Genomic DNA, 17,509 nt, shown 5'->3' with positions numbered 1-17,509 from the left:
CAGACAACCCACTAGTTCATGTCATTCGCCAGTTAGTTAGTGCCAGCGCCGTGCAGGACTTACATTAATAACTTTGCCACACTTACATGCTATTTCAGAGTGAATATTCAGAGTAGCGGTAAACAGTACAGGAAGGCTGTCATTGTTCAGAAATGACCCAATGTGAATATAAAAGCAACTTCAGCTCAGTAAAGCAAGCTAGGCGGATGACATTTTACATTTTTACATTTAGTCATTTAGCAGACGCTTTTATCCAAAGCGACTTACAAATGAGGACAAGGAAGCAATTTACACAACTGAAAGCAACAATGAATAAGTACTAAAGGCAAGTTTCAGGTCTGTAAAGTCTAAGAAGGGAAGTATTAGTAAATTTTTTTTTTTTTTTTTTTGTACAGTTAGTGTGATATTCTGGAAACAAGTCCTCAAACCATACACAACAACTGAAACAAATCTTAAATGTACTTACAGGCTGCTGGTCTAGATGCTGCTAAAGTGCTTCTCCTGAGCGCTATTTACTGGGGTTTTGTTGTTAAACTAAATATAAATCTACATTATAGATGCTGTCGAAGAACCTTATGAAACTGAAAATAATCACATCAATCTTTCACCGGGAGATTTCAGTGGCTGAACAACACGTCTGTGCATAGAAGTCATTCATAACAACACAATCTAACATAAAATAGTTTCACAACAGAACATTAACGTTACCTGTCTAACAGTGATACTTCAGCCATGGTGTCGTCCTTCCTCCAGCGTGCTAAAGTAACTCCAATACTGATTCAGGTTTTTAAAAGTTTCAATTCAGCTTTTGATTTCTCCCGGTCCGTCTCGTGACCGCGCGGCCGCTTTAAGAGCGAGTTATACCCGCGCCTGGCTTTACAGTAATCGGCCCGAGCTCAGCTGTCCTTCGGCACCTCCGGCTCCGACTCGGCATCTGTGAGCGGCCCGCAGCTCGCTCGGAGCGCATGCGTTTGTGATGCGGGCACGCGCTAATGGCGGATCTGCGTGAACACATGCACAGAAGTCAGAATCTACATTTGCTGACAGACAGTCTGACCTGCCTATCGGAATTAAGGGAGATGACGGACTCTATTTAATTGGATGAACATTTTTTAGTTTTATGCTTTACCCAGAATATAAAAACACATATAAACACATTTAGATCATTTACTGTCATCATTACTATTGGACTGTGAAGAGACTTTCAACCAGCACAACAACACATGCTTCTGAAGACAATCACCTACTGCACCTTTAATGTAATTGCGGACACTGATTCTGCACATCTGACTGACTGCTTGCCGTTATTTCCTATATTGTGTACACTTATTGTACGTTATACTTTTATAATGGCCATTATTGATAATTAAATCTGATATTCAGCAGTAGAGAGGATAAGTTTCGTGTTTTTCAGTAAAAATGAAAGGAGGCAGTAATGTTATAGGCTCCGTTTTGTTATTAATATGTATACAGTGAAGATGAGCTTATATAACGACGCCTCAACATTTCTGCTGTCTATTAAGTTGCTAATATCAAAATTAAAATAGCAGTTCCTCATTACATGTTTTCATTTTATTGTTAAGATACAGCGTAGCCAGGATGATGTGAATAAGCTTATAAAGTACACAGCTCCCTTTGAAGATTTGCCCGACGTGTCTTCGAGAGTTTATTTTCAATAGCAAACTTGTGAAGTCTGAACTTACAATGAAAACGGCCTCTCCAGCGTTTCTAAAATGCTCTGGGAATTTTTTTACCCTATATTGAAATGAGTTAATCCTAACGCCTGTTTCACACCGCAAGCGTCAGCGGCGCGTGAGCAGAGCGTGAGCAGCGCGTGTGTTTTCGGCGTCCATGTTAACAGATTAGAGCTTTCATACTGCACGCAGCAGCAGCGCGTCAGAGCGAGGCGTGAGCGTCGCCGAAGCAGCAGTGCAGCGATAGTTTCGGCGCTGGGTCTATTTTTGACGCGCTGCTCACGCTCAATTAAAGTGACAGTGCATTGATAATGACCAAAACACATTGAATGACAGTAAAAAGTAGCAATTTTACCCAATAAATGCGTTAATAATGTCAAATGGTTTATATATAGTCATTCAAATTCACTTAAAACGATTTAAAACGGCAACAAACATTTATTTAGGCCCGAACTACAAAACCGAATGTAAAACAATTTTAGTGTCAGTTTTGCTTAAGTTGCACACTAGTGTTGTAGGAGAGGGGAAATAGAATATTTACGGGAATTGTAGTCCATAGCGAAGTGTATTGTGGGTAGTGTAGTTCGTCACGCATGCTGGATGATGTGAGCTCGCTGTGTGCTGTGCAGCTGAGCAGAGCAAGAAAGTTTTAATCGGCTTTGTTTTATGTTCGCTCGAGTTATTCCTACCGGGAGCTGTTTGCACAAATTGCACTCTGAATCTGACAACACGAAAATAAGTAAATAAAGAATGGCATGCATTGGTTACTTTTGTCCGTCTCATCATCTGCACGAGCATGAATTAACGAGCTGTTTTTCTGCCGCTGGACATCACTGAAGCGGAGAAAGTAACACTAGTTTGATCATGTATAAATATCATTATAACTATATTGTATAAATATTATTATAACTAGGTCTACAGCAACCTGATAATCATAAAAACAAATGACATGATAGCACTGGCGATTTTCTTCTGACTGTAGACACTTCTTATATAAGTTAGCTTGAGAAGCAGACAGTACTATTTGATCTATAAAATTTGTAAAATAAACATTTGCCGGTTAAAGAAACAGCATAGGAGGGGACTAGGTGCAGATGAAAAGTTTAAAAAGTGTATTTGTATATAGAGAGACATGGATAACTAGATAGAATAGACAGAGATATGTTGATCTCTGCAGCAGCTGCCGAAGAGCTGCGCGCTGCAGACGCAGCTGGTGTGAAAGGCAAACGCCTGCGTGCTGCTACTGCTCGACATACGCGCTGCTCACGCTCTGCTCACGCGACGCTGACGCTTGCGGTGTGAAACAGGCGTAACAAAACATTAATTCCAATGAGCTATTTAAGACTATTTAAGGCAATACATAAAAAGCTTGAAAACAAAAATGACTGTTTACCCGCTTTGTCTTAAATTTACGTGTTGGTGCAACACAATCTCACGGCAATTCGTAACTTTTTCATTTAGTGGCTAATTCGTACAAATTCGTACGATCTAATTCGTACATTTTAGTACGATTTGCTTATCCCCCAATGACGGTTGGGTTTAGGGGTGGGGTTAGGTGCCACGCCTCCTTTTTAAAATCGTACAATTTCTTACGACTGAACTCGACTGAATTAGCCACTAAACTGCCAAAACGTAAAATACTTACGTTTTCTCTTGAGATCAGGCTGGTTGGTGTGTGTGTTTGTTATGGGTATGAAATGTGCATCGTTTATATGCTTTGAGTTAAAAAAGGATAAACCAACAGGAGAAGAAATTGTTTTTATATTATAAATAACCGTAATATGGCAGTGAATGGTAGTGAGTTAATAAAGTAATATCGTCTGTCTGTATTTGGCTCAACATTTACAGAGATTTCTGCTCTGCTCATTAACATCTTGATAAGGAAGTTAATCAGCTCTGCAGATGAAAGATCGAATTTAATAGACATCAGATCTGGATTTGATCGTATCACGCATAAATTACCTGACAAACCATCTGTAAATGCAGACCAGAAGAGTGTGTGTGCGTGTCAATGAGCCTCTCTGTAATGATCCTGACGCTGGAGATATCCAATATGACTTTATTACATTTTTCATATTTTGATCAGCGTCTGCATTGATGGATGAGGAGAAGAGACGTGTGTTTAATCAGTCTGTGTGTTTAGACGGAGTCCAGTGCAGGGGGCTGCTTAGGGTTTGTGACAATTAGTTTTAAACACATTAGTTTTAATAACTCATGTCTAATAACTGATTTATTTTCTCTCTCTCATAATGACAGCACATAACATTAGACTAGATATTCTTCAAGACACTAGTATTCAGCTTAAAGTGACATTTAAAGGTTTCACTAGGGTAATTAGGGTAAAGTTAGGGTAATTAGGCAAGCTATTGTATAACAGTGGTTTGTTCTGGAGACAATCCAAAACTAATATTGCTGAAGGGGGCTAATAATATTGACCTTAAAATGGCTTTAAAACAATTAAAAACTGCTTTTATTCTAGCCGAAATAAAACAACAACAACAACAAAGACTTTCTCCAGAAGAACAAATATTATACTGTGGAAAATTCCTGAATCTGCTAAAAATAATTTCAGAAATATTTTCCAAATAATAAATTTAGCCATGCTTAGGCGGGCTAATAATTTTGCACTCAACTGTAGGAATAAGTGAAGTTTTTAAACTAATTTCGAGAGGAGCACGTGATATAATTGACAGCAGCTGGCCACCTACCTACACTCATTAGTTAGCCAATCAGATCTATCCTAACCCACTATAAGTAGCCTAGCTAGATATTACTCCCTTATCTTCGTTTTCCGAAGAAACCCCCCATCCACCCCCTTTCTCCTCCTTTTCTCCTTTACAAAAAGGGGAGCTCTCGAGAACCACCTGATCTCGTACTCCCCTCACATGCTCTATGGACCTGGCGGGAGCCCTGGGCTCAACTATCTCCGAGCTCAGGGTTCTCTCCCGGGACAGCATGCCAAACCTGCTTACAGCTGTCAAGCAATATCTAAGTGTGAACTCTTGAAACATGAATAAAATAACAAAGCAGTGGGGCTGTACCTAAAGTTTCCATATAACAGCATTAAAGGTTCATATTATTACCTAAAAACCACTATAAATGTGCTGCCTTATTGACAGCTTTCATATCTTTAATTCTGTGGGGTGCACCATTTAGCGACATAAAAATATATATTTAAAAATGTATTTATTTTGGCAGCTTGGTGGCTCAGTGGTTGCACTGTGACCTCATAGCAAGAAGGTCGCTGGTTCAAGCTCCGACTGGGTCAGTTGGTGTTTCTGTGTGGAGTTTGCATGTACTCCCTGTGTTGGTTAAGGTTTTCTTCAGGTGCTCCGGTTTCCCAAACAGTCCAAACACATGCGCTATAGGGGAACTGATGAACTAAATTGGCTGTAGTGTATGAGTGTGTGAGTGAATGAGTGTGTATGGGTGTTTCCTAGTACTGGGTTACAGCTGGAAGGGCATCCGCTGTGTAAAACATATGCTGGAATAGTTAGCAGTTCATTCCGCTGTGGGACCCCTGATTAATAAAGGGACTAAGCAGAAAAAATTCATTAATAAAAAAGGAAAATTAACGAAATTGTTAATTTTACTTCTAGTTTAAGTTAAATAATTGAATCTTCTCAGGCATCAAGTTATTTTATTCTCTAGTCAGATTAACTGCCAACAGGAATCCTCCACTCACTCTAAAATTGTTGCCAAAGATAGAAAACTAAATACTGCAAGCTCAGCATTTTCCAGTATCACGAGGCTTCGCATAATCATCTGAAAGAGCCTGGAATAAACCACAGGCTCTGAGTCAACAGAAATATGAATTATCATTATTATTATAAATGTCTCTGCAGTCCTGGAGATGAAGCTCATTCAAGAGAAATCAGCTATAATAACTGAATTTATTTATTTTTAATGCACAATAAAACATGATTTATGAAAAGGAAATAAGAAGAGTTATGTTAATACACACGCACATACATATCTAGATAGATGGATGATAGAGTAACAGACAGATATCTGTTTGTGTCTGTATCTATCTATCTGTCCGTCGCTCGGTCGGTCTGTCTATCTGTCTATCTGTCTGTCTGTCTGTCTGTCTGTCTGTCTATCTATCTATCTATCTATCTATCTATCTATCTATCTATGTTTATCTGTCCGTCTGTCTGTCCATCCGTCAGTATGTCAGTATGTCTGTCTGTCTGTCTGTCTGTCTATCTATCTATCTATCTATCTATCTATCTATCTATCTATCTATCTATCTATCTATCTATCTATCTATCTATCTATCTATCTATCTATCTATCTATCTATCTATCTATCTATCTATCTATCTATCTATCTATCTATCTATCTATCTATCTATCTATCTATCTATCTATCTATCTATCTATCTATCTATCTATCTATCTATCTATCTATCTATCTATCTTGTGATATCCATGTCTATCTATGTCATGATATAGTGATTTATATGGATAAATCTGTTCTCCTTCACTCTTCTCCTGGTCTATCTCTGTTCCTCCTGATGCTGTGATGTGACTGTGTGACAGTGACTGATGTATAATTCAGCCGCTTTGACCCTCGACGCCTCCTGAGACCCGCGGAGCTTTGAACCATAGATTCGCTTTCGTTTCCCTGATCAGCCGCTGTTCATGGTTCAACTCAAGGACGAGTAGAGGACGTTCTTCATCCTCCGTCCATTAGACACAGATGCACTGTAAAAATACCATGCTTTTATTTATTTATTTATTAAACTAATACAGAAACAGCAGGGGAGTTTTACAGAAAAATAGAAACAAATAATATTCCAACCCTTCGCCATAAACAAATGAAATTACAATTACACGAAAAAAAGGGAAATACATAAAAAATAAAAAAATAAAATGCATAATTAGTTATTGTCAATTATGTATGAAATATATATATTGGCTAGTTTACATTAAGAAATAACCCATGAACAAGCACACATGCACATCAACAGAGAAAAATCATCAATTTAATCCACAGATACTCATAAAATATGCTTAATTAAATTCATTTTGCAATAGAAAAACCCCAAGGCTTAGATTGACGCCTGGAGAAGCACTCAAATGCTCAGAGAAAATACAATAATAAATAGGTCTCATGTCTCAGAAACGGGTACTGGAATTGCCATTTATTATAAACCTAATGTTTTTTTTCTCCAAGTGAAGGTTTTAATTGAATTACAATCTAATTAACGCTAGTAGTCATTTAAACTTTAATCATTTAAACTGGCTTTTGCCTTGATCACACTGAACACACTTTTTGAGAAGAGAGGCACCTTTTCTGAATGGTTTTCTAATGTTTGTGTGTGTTTTGCACAATAACTTTGCACCCTGCGTGTCTCGCGTTTTTGCTGTTTCATTCTGTGTGTCTCCAGGTCGAAAAGTACACTTGCATGCTTTTTCCACTCATTCTCCAATCAAATGAAAGCAGGAGTTTCCATTGAGTGACAGCAGTAGAGGAGAGACTAGTTTGGAGTTCACTGTTTGGAGTTATCTACAGCTATATTACTTCACAAGTCATGAATATTACAATATTATTTAATATTAAAGTTATCAAATATCAATAGCAGCACTCGCACACAATACACAGCTGATTCAGTGGTTGCCTAGCAACATAAAAAGTGCAGAACACTGAAAAACATGTTCGGTTTGATTGATCAGCCCCTTATACTATAGTGCTGTGTTGAATGCTAGATTCTGATTGGCTGATGAGCATTCTGAGGTGAACTGTTATTTTCAGATAAACGCACAGCTGAAGTAGTTCCGGCAGGTACTGAGCGCATTACAGCTCCAAATCATTTATTCCTTCATTTTCCTTCACTTTAGTCCCTTTATTAATCAGCGGTCACCACAGTGGAATGAACCACCAAATATTCCAGTATTAGTTTTACGCAGTGGATACCTAGAGCTGGAAAACACCCATACACACTCATTCAGACACACACTCATACACATTCATTCATTCATTCATTCATTTTCTTTTCAGCTTAGTGCCTTTATTAATCCGGGATCGCCACAGCGAAATGAACCGCCAACTTTTCCAGCATGTTTTTACTCAGTGGATGCCCTTCCAGCCGCAACCCATCTCTGGGAAACATCCACTCACTCTCATTCACACACACACACTCATTCACTACGGACAATTTAGCCTACCCAATTCATCAGTACCACATGTGTTTGGACTGTGGGGGAAACTCACACCAACACGGGGACAACATGCAAACTCCACACAGAAACACCAACTGACCTAGCGGGGACTCGAACCAGCAACCTTCTTGCTGTGAGGCCACAGTTCTAACCACTGAGCTACAGTGCTGCCCCCGCTCCATATCACTCCGCTGAATGATTCGAGTTATTTCACAGCTACAACAGTCAAAAGTCACATCAAAACACAACAGGAGGAGGAGGAGGAGGAGATAATACAACATCCTAATAGTGTAAAAAAAAGTACAATAACATAAAGTCTCCATATCTGACATATGAATATGCAAACAAATATACAAATATGATAAATAATTAGCATAATGATAAACAAAAGCATAACAAGAAACATATACACATTTTGTTACCTTCCCTTGATGTTAGGGCTGAAACATCATGTTAAACCTTTTGATTTATTGTTTTAGTTCAGTGTGTATGCTGTTTTTTGCGAGTTGGCTAATGATGATTAGTGTCTCCGTGGGCCGGTTAACCTCCTCTGACTGAGTAAATGATCACCTCTGGACAGCCGCTCACTCTTTCTGACGCGGCTCTTTGTTTAGCAGCTGATTATTGACTGCAAATTATACAGCGTGAAGCGCGGATGCTATTTCAGAGCGCTCTAAACGCCTCTATAAACACTGGGAGTCAAGTGTGCTTAAGAGAGACGGGCTAATTAAACACGCCTCGACACCTGCGGCCACACACAGCTCACATCTATATTTACCCCACTGATATTAACACACACTTTTACCCACATGCTGTTAGCACTTTTCCTGGGAGTAGAGGAAAGCATGGCTTTAAATTGCTAATACTGTACTAATTCATACATGTTATGAGTCCACTGATTGAAAGTTAGTGTGATATAGGGCTGGGCGATTTAGCAAAAAAAAAATCTAGGTTTTTTATAAAGTTTGACCGATTCACGATTTCGATTTCGATTTTTTTTTTTATTGTGTAACTAGTCTTCTCAAAACATTACAACAATATGACTGAAAGTAACTTGAAAAATCATCTGGAACATTGTATTTTAATTGGGCATGTCAAAAAAAATCGGTCAAGGTGTAAATAAATGTAAAACAAATTTACGAGTTAAATAGTGTTGCAGAAGATTTGAATAAGAAATATTTGTGTAAATATTGCAGTTGCAGGAATACAGAGGCATTTTTTGTAAGTTTTGCTGAGCCTAGGAAAGATTGGCTGTCAGCTCGGCTTTGACTTTGTCTTCTGATTGAATGTCAGGTTGTAAAGCTGCTGCCTTTTTCTTATAAAGATACAGTGGAAGAAAAGGACTGAACATGGAAACTGTAAAGCCTAATTTAACTCAATGTGTGAAGTTGTGGACGTATAGCAGGAGCAAATACAAGCACCAGATGTGTGTCTAATATAAAATAATATATTAAATCTATTTTTCTTTTTTCCCCCTTTTAAATATCGATCATTTGATGCGCTTTGCTCCACTCTCTGTTTTATGCTGCCTGATCTGTCTGGTTTTCAACTAGGTCCGCTAAATGACAACATGGGGGCGGCTACTTTCACTTTCACTGCTACAGTCCCTCACCTCTGCTCGTGTTCAAACCAAAGGATCGGCGCGGGTTTTCACATGGCAGGCTTTTACGTCCTTCACACATGATGAGATCGAGTTTATCGACTTGATGAGAGAATGTCTTGACAATCCACACAGACGTGACTCAGACTAATGCAACAAGTAAAATACTACATGACTTCACACTTTACCAGGCAGTCAAGCAGGTCGTACACCAGAAGTGCTGCGACACGGCGCGCACATGACAGTTTAAACTATCACACACCAGACGCGCACATTCGCATGATATTTAACATGAAACTAATCAGATGACGCTCTGTGGTGCGGCTGAAATATGAACTGCTTCATGAATCGTGGCTGGGCGGCGCCGGTGTGTGTATAGAAACCTGTTTACAATTCTAAAATCCATGGCGCTGCGTGGTGCTTCGATAGTGCCGCCGAGAGGCGCTTCTAGTGTGCGAACTGCTTCATACAGAGAGTGAACCAAAGCGCAATGATGCCGTTATAATGTATTAAATATATATATACAAATTTTTTAAATTTCTTGATTTGATTCAAAATTAAATTGTCTTAAAACGTAAATTCGAATTAATCAAAAAAATCGGAAAAATTGCCCAGCCCTAGTGTGATAGTGTGTGTAATATATAAAGAAATACTGACAACAGTGTATGGAGTTTCCTCCTGTGAATTTCTTTTTAAATATTTCCTAAATGATGTTGAACAGATTCAGGAACTTTTCACAGTATTTCCTATAATATTTTTTTTTCTGGAGAAAGTCTTATTTGTTTTATTTTGGCTAGAATAAAAGCAGTTTTTATAGTTTTAAGGGAATTTTAAGGTTAATATTATTAGCTCCCTTAAGCTATATTTGTTTTGCATTTTCTCCAGAACAAACCACTGTTATACAATGACTTGCCTAATTACCCTAACTTTACCCTACTTACCCTAGTGAAGCCTTTACATGTCACTTTTTGCTGAATACTAGTGTCTTGAAGAATATCTAGTCTAATGTTATGTGCTAAACAGAAATCTACAGGAGGGCTTCAACTGTATATAAGCACACTCTTAAAATGCTGGGTCGTCTTCTTAAAGAGTGATGCTGATGTGTGTGTTTTGTGTGCAGGTCTGGCAAGAGCAAAGTCCGTCCCCAGCCACACATACTCTAATGAGGTGGTGACGCTGTGGTATCGTCCTCCAGATGTGCTGCTCGGCTCTACAGACTACTCCACCTGTCTGGACATGTGGTGAGACACCTATCAGACATCTATATATGTGCCTATTCCGGTCCTAAGACTTCTTATTACACACACAGGGATGTACAGCAGTACACAAATATCTTTAAATCTGGAAAATTAAAAGATTAACATGTAAAGCTATGTATTATTGTCTACATAAATATAAAAACTGCTCCTCCTTTCATCCCTTCTTCACATTGGGGGGCTTTGGTGGAATCCGGCTCCATTGTTGTTGAATTATTAATGAAAATTTAAATTTGTCGATCGATCAGAAAACATACTCCTAGCAATATGCCTAATGGAAATGCTTTTGCTAGTTTGTAGCCGATAGCCGATGTGTTTGTATTTGCGTGCATGGTTTTGTGCATGCATGCGTGTGGTCACAATTGAGTGTGTGTGTGTGTGCTGGACCAGCTCGTCTCAGTTCAGCAGACCTTTCACACTGCTGCAGATGAGCTGAATGCCACTCAAATGTCACACAAATGTCATGTAATCTCAGTTAGACACCCTTCAGATTGATAGTGAAAACCACACAGTTATTGAGTTTAAATGATATCCTGAAATATGATATAAATTGCATTCTGCCCGGGAAGAAATCCTTAATAAGGGGAAAATTATGTGCTGCTGTTCCCGTCTGGTGTCACTGAACATGCAGGAATAATAATCAGTAATGTTCTGCAACTTGACATGGATATAGTGCCAGATCAGATCTGTCATATAGCAACATTTACATACGGAATTAAAATCATAAATCATATTGGAATAAGGTAAGAGTTAAACCTTAAATGAAACCTGAGAATCCTGCAGTGCATAACAACCTGGACAACTCGGTTAAATGTAAATCATCCTGAATAAATGCACATCATATTGTTGATTTAACTCTGATTGCTGTATTGCAAGACCTCTAAAATGTTATAGTTAACAAATAAACAGGAATAAAACTGTATAGTTTGGTGTACATCATCAGTATGTAGACAGAAATACAACGTAAAGTTTGGTGCATATCATCAAAATAAACACAGTTATAAACATGTAATTTTTGGTGTCGTCATTGAAATATAGATGGAAAACAACCGTAAAGTTTGCCGTTCGTCACTCAAATATAAATTGGAATATGACTGTAAACTTTGCCGTTCATTTGAATTGTTAATAGAAATTAAATAGTAAAGTTTTTCCAACGACATCAAAATAAAAATGGGAATAATACCGTAAAGTTTGGCATACATCATTGAAATATAAATGGGGATAAATCAGTCAAATTTGGTGAATATTATTGAAATATAAATAGAAATAAAATGGGAATGTTTGGCGTATGTCATTGAAATATAAATTAAAGTAAAACATTAAAGTTTGGCGTACATTATCAAATATAGATGGAAATATAACCATAAAGTTTGGCGATTATCATCAAAATATTGGGAATACAATCGCAAAGTATGTCATCAAAATATAAATGGAATTAAAATAGTAAAATTTGGCGTATGTCATCAAAATATTAATAGCAATAAAACGGTAAAGTTTGTTGTACATCATCGAAATATAAATGGGAATATATAGGTAAAGTTTGCCATTTGTCTTCAAAATATAAATGGAATTAAAACAGTAAGGGCTCTATTTTGACAGTCCATGCTCAAAGCGTAGGGCGCAAACGCTTTCAGGGCGTGTCAGGACGCGTTTTTGCTAATTTAAGGACGGGAAATCTGCCTTGCGCTTCGGCGCATGATCTAAAAGGGTTGAGTTTATTTTCTTAATGAGTTATAGGTGTGTTTTAAGAATAAACCAATCAGACTCTCATCTCCCTTTAAGAGCCAGCTGCGTCGCGCCAAGAGCGCATTCGCTATTTATCGGACGCAAAGTAAGTCTAAGTGGAAAAAAATGAGCATTTCACAAGCAAACAGTTCACAGAAAACAGTTAAACAGAGCATCTACTGCGTGAGAATGAGAGATGATGGATCTACTTTCACTTTCACTCGCGTGGATAAGGAAACCTTTACGCACAGACATCAATTAGTCTATAAATAAATACTTTTGTTTGTTAAGCACAAATATTCATTTCAAAACTATTTCTAAATTCAGTTCTAATTTCCAGCAAACGAATAAATGAACAATAATAACAAAATGTGCTCAAAAACCTGAGTTATATCCTAAAACACATGCTGCGCCCCATTTGGTCTAAAACCTGCAGGTGGACAAATCTAAGCTTGTTTTTAATAAAACAAATATAAATATGGATATAATAAATAATACTGCTAATAATAATAACATTATACAAAAGCAAATTGTCATGAATGAACTGAAAAAGCCTCCTAAGATGAAGAAGACATGAAGGCAGTGGTTTTTATATTTATGTCGGCTAGAAAATAATATGTTTTGTAATATTTTAATCCTTTATATTTATATCCTATATATTCTTATTATATCCTATATATATCCTTGATATTTAATTTTTTTCATATGTAAAGATAGTTGCCTATTGCTCTCTTGTGTGTATTAAGCAGTGTGTAAGAGAGGCACAACTCTGCGTCGGAGTTTAGACCGGGTTTGTTTTGGTCTAATGAAAAATCTATTATAGTTTCTCAAAATAGCAATGCGCCAGCGGTCCGCCTCAGAATGCCTTCCTTTTTAGACCAGAACGTCTATGGGCGCACAAATGAGCGCTAATGCATTTGCTATTTAAACAGCGTAGCGCAACGCCTCAAAACCCATCTTGCGCCAAGCTGAAACTACCAAAAGACTACTGCGTCACGCCTTGTGCCCCACTGCGCCGGGTGTATGATAGGGCCCTAAGTTTTGGTGTATGTTATCGAAATGTAACTGATTGAAATGTAACTGTGAAGTTTGGCATACATCATTGAAATATAGATGCCTGTACAACTGTAGAGTTTGGCAAATATTATTGAAACATAAATATATATATAAAATAGTAAAGTTTGGCATACGTCATCAAAATATAAATGTGAAAAAAACTTTTAAATGTGAAAAAAAGTTTGCCGTATGTCATTCATTCATTCATTTTCTTGAATCCCTTTATTAATCTGGGGTCGCCACAGCGGAATGAACCGCCATTTTATCCAGCATATGTTTTACACAGCGAATGCCCTTCTAGCTGCAACTTATCACTGGGAAACATCCATACACACCCATTCACACACATACACTACAGACAATAGCCTACCCAATTCACCTGTACCACATGTTTTTGGACTTTGTGGAGGAAACCGAAGCACCTGGAGGAAACATGCAAACTCCACACAGAAACGCCAACTGACCCAGCGGAGGCTCGAACCAGCGACTTTTTTGCTATGAGGCGATTTTGCTACCCACTGTGCCACCATGCTGCCCTGTTCGTATGTCATCAAAATCTAAATGGGAATAAAACCATTAACCACATCATTGAATATTAATATGAATAAAACTGTAAGGTTTGGTGTACGTCATGTAAATATAAGTGATACTCTCTATTATATCATGAATAAATGCACATGATAAATTTGATTTAACTGATTTTTCTATTGCGACTGTCTGAAACGTTATGGTTATATATGTAAATACTCCAGACTACATGTGTTTGTGCTGGATGTTTTCCTACAGTCAGGATGAGGATTAGCAGGACGGCTCGTCTATAATCTGACGTTTATCAGAGTCCTGCCAGTCAGAGGAGTGTAGAAACGGTCAGATTTTCACCAGTGGCTGCTTGAGTTTTGTGTCTCTCTGCTGTTTGCGTGTTTTCGTGACTCTTGCTGTCAGAGAAAGACATTTGTGTGTGTGTGTGTGTGTGTGTGTGTGTGTGTGTGTGTGTGTGTGTGTGTGTGTGTGTGTGTGTGTTCGCTGGACTGGAAAAGTGTCAGGAAACAATGGTCGGCTGGGGAATAAAGGCCACACGCTCACTGTCTGTCAGGATATTATAGCTGTGCATTCAGATATATACTGTATATATATAAAAGCTCAGAGAATTGGTTCATTCTGTGTGAGCAGAGGAGTGCAATGATGTAGTCACGCATTATACATTATTAAAGAATGGCTGATGAATCTCATGATATTGTATCATTTAATGATATGCGCATGGTATTTGCATATTCAAATCGGTAAATGCTTATGCAAATTGACTTTAAGGTGCACATATGGATTTGAACTCATGAGCTTAGTCCTTTCTTTCTTTCTTTCTTTCTTTCTTTCTTTCCTTCTTTCTTTCTTTCTTTCTTTCTTTCTTTCTTTCCTTCTTTCTTTCTTTCTTTCTTTCTTTCTTTCCTTCATAACTCCATCAGAGAGCCATAAATATACTGTAAATGTGTTGTTGAGTGATTGTGAAACGAGCCTTTAATAGATGCACTTCACATTCTTATTTATTTCATCTCAAATGATTTCAGCGGGCAGAAAAAGGTGAAAAATCTCAGATCAAAGACCTGATTCTGAACTCAGTTCATTTATACAGTAATACAGTACAGTAATAGAGTAATAAAGCTCTTGTGATATTTGTGCCTCGGGTGACGGTGTGTGCTGGTTGTTTTTCAGGGGTGTGGGCTGCATCTTTGTGGAAATGATCCAGGGCGTCGCTGCTTTCCCCGGAATGAAGGACATTCAGGATCAGCTGGAGAGGATCTTTCTGGTGAGCGTCTGCTTTTCTCTGCTTTTCTGCATTGCTTCTGGTTTCTGAATGAAGAGAATAAATGCTGCATTAATACAAAGATATTTCCTGATAGATGTACAGTATCTACAGTACACTCATGTTACTGACCCATGTGATCATTCAAATTTTTTAAATTATTTTCCAAATGATGTTCAACAGAGCAAGGACATTTTCACTGTACGTCTGATAATATTTTTTCTTCTGGAGAAAGTCTTATTTGTTTTATTTCGACTAGATTAAAAGCAGTTTTAAATTTTTTAAACACGATTTTAGGGTCAAAATTATTAGCCCCTTTAAGCTATATTTTTTTCTCAATAATCTACAGAACAAACCCTTGTTATACAATTACTTGCCTAATTACCCTAACCTGCCTAGTTAACCTAATTAACCTAGTTAAGCCTTTAAATGTCACTTTATGCTGTATAGAAGTGTCTTGAAGAATATCTAGTAAAATATTATTTACTGTCATCATGACAAAGATAAAACAAATCCATTACTATAAATGAGTTATTAAAACTATTATGTTTAGAAATGTGTTAAAAATATTTGCTCTCCGTTAAACAGAAATTGGGGAAAAAATAAACAAGCGGTCTAAAAATTCAGGGGTGCTAATAATTCTGACTTCAACTGTATATATATATATATATATACACACACACACACACACACACACACTAAAGGCCAAATTTCTATATTTGCCTGCATGTGAAATCTTATTTTTCCCCCCAATTATATCGTAAGTACTGTTTAAAAAAGAGATTTTTTTGTTCAGCACTTTTAAAATTTTTTAGTTTTAACACTGCGGGAAAAAAAATAAACATAGTTTTTGTTTTGTTTTTTGCCCAAATATCAAAAAATTCCTAAATCACGAAGAATTTTCTGAACAATTATAATTGTCAATTATAATTCATTTACTTCTAGACAATTGTTTATTTTCAGAAATAATAAGTCAAGATTTTTTCCTTAAAAAAAGAGCAAAATAATATGCCAATGGGGTTGTTTTTGGTTGGAAATAAGATTATTTGGCTTGATAAAATACAACATAATTGGTATTTGTGGGATTAATAAAGTTTTTAAAGTTATTTTTGAAAGCAAACAAGAAACTTCTATAACTTATAAAGAAATTTCTAATAACTCATTTATTAAATAACTAGTTTTAATGTCTTTGCCATAATGAAAGCAATATATACAGTACAAACACACACATACACACACACACACACACACACACACACACACACACGCACGCACGCACGCACGCACACACACACACACACACACACACAGTAGAAGTCAGTATTATTCGCCCCCCTTTAATTTTTATTTATTATTTTTTTTAAATATTTCCCAAATTATGTTTTACAGAGCAAGAACATTTTCATAGTATGTCTGATAATATTTTTTCTTTTGGAGAAAGTTTTTTCTGTTTTATTTTGACTAAAATAAAAGCAGTTTTTAAAGTTTACATTTTTTAAACACAATTTTTAGGACAAAATTAATAGCCCTTTTAAGCTATATTTTTAAATAAGTAAAATAATGTCCAGTTGATGTCAAAAAGCACCTAAATTGTTTTGCATTTTGTGATTATTTTTGTCCAGTTGAATAAAAATCTATTTTCCATTCATATATTAGCAAATATTTACGTAATATTTTAAATCATATGAAGACCATTTTCCACTCATATATTATTCATTTAGCATTTTTATATGTGTTTTTATGTCAATACATTCAGCTTAAAGTGCTATGTAAATGCTCGGGTTAATTAGGCAAGTCATTGGACAACAGTTGTTTGTTCAATTCAATTCAAGTTTATTTAAATAGAGCTTTTTACAATGTAGATTGTGTCAAAGCAGCTTATTCTGTGGACAATCAACTAAATATACTGACCTTAGAATTAATTTAACTGCTTTCATTGCTGTCAAACTAAAAGAAACGAGACTTTCTACAGAAAAAAAGCAGTGCTGTGACAAACATGCATTGCTCTAATAAACATCACTTGTGAAATATTGTAAAAAATGTCTCGTTTTGTCTTACACACATATTCCAGAGCCATGAGGTCATGCATATTACATCTCATGAATCCTGTAATCATCTCTACTGTCATTTCCCATAATGCCCCTCTCTGATAATTGAACCGGAGAGTAATGGTTAGACACACTGAATTCATATTCACCCTTGGAGTCAGGTAA

The 17,509-nt window shown here is 36.9% G+C and overlaps 1 protein-coding gene and 1 long non-coding RNA gene across 13 annotated transcripts in view; one reads left to right on the top strand and one right to left on the bottom strand.

The window, feature by feature from the left end:
• cdk14 (cyclin dependent kinase 14) overlaps positions 1-17,509 on the top strand; it is a 236,291-nt gene that overhangs the window by 126,682 nt on the left and 92,100 nt on the right. For 8 of the 12 annotated variants that reach the window (NM_001430898.3, XM_087286182.1, NM_001442048.1 and 5 more), the window contains 2 exon segments: positions 10,582-10,702; positions 15,206-15,299. In NM_001430898.3, the coding sequence (NP_001417827.1) occupies positions 10,582-10,702; positions 15,206-15,299 (215 nt within the window). 12 annotated transcript variants of the gene reach the window in all.
• LOC147840467 (uncharacterized) overlaps positions 503-17,509 on the bottom strand; it is a 36,983-nt gene continuing 19,976 nt past the window's right edge. Inside the window, exons 2-3 of the long non-coding RNA XR_015512265.1 lie at positions 3,009-3,182; positions 503-1,783 (exon numbers count right to left, since the gene is read on the bottom strand). This is a non-coding gene — a long non-coding RNA (uncharacterized LOC147840467). The remainder of the gene's footprint in view (positions 1,784-3,008; positions 3,183-17,509) is intronic.

This window comes from Danio rerio, chromosome 16 (genome assembly GCF_052040795.2).
Source record: "Danio rerio strain M-AB ecotype USA chromosome 16, GRCz13ab, whole genome shotgun sequence".
Classification (NCBI taxonomy): domain Eukaryota; kingdom Metazoa; phylum Chordata; class Actinopteri; order Cypriniformes; family Danionidae; genus Danio; species Danio rerio.
Note: the sequence above shows the minus strand (reverse complement) of the source record. Positions and strands in the feature narration are given on the sequence as shown.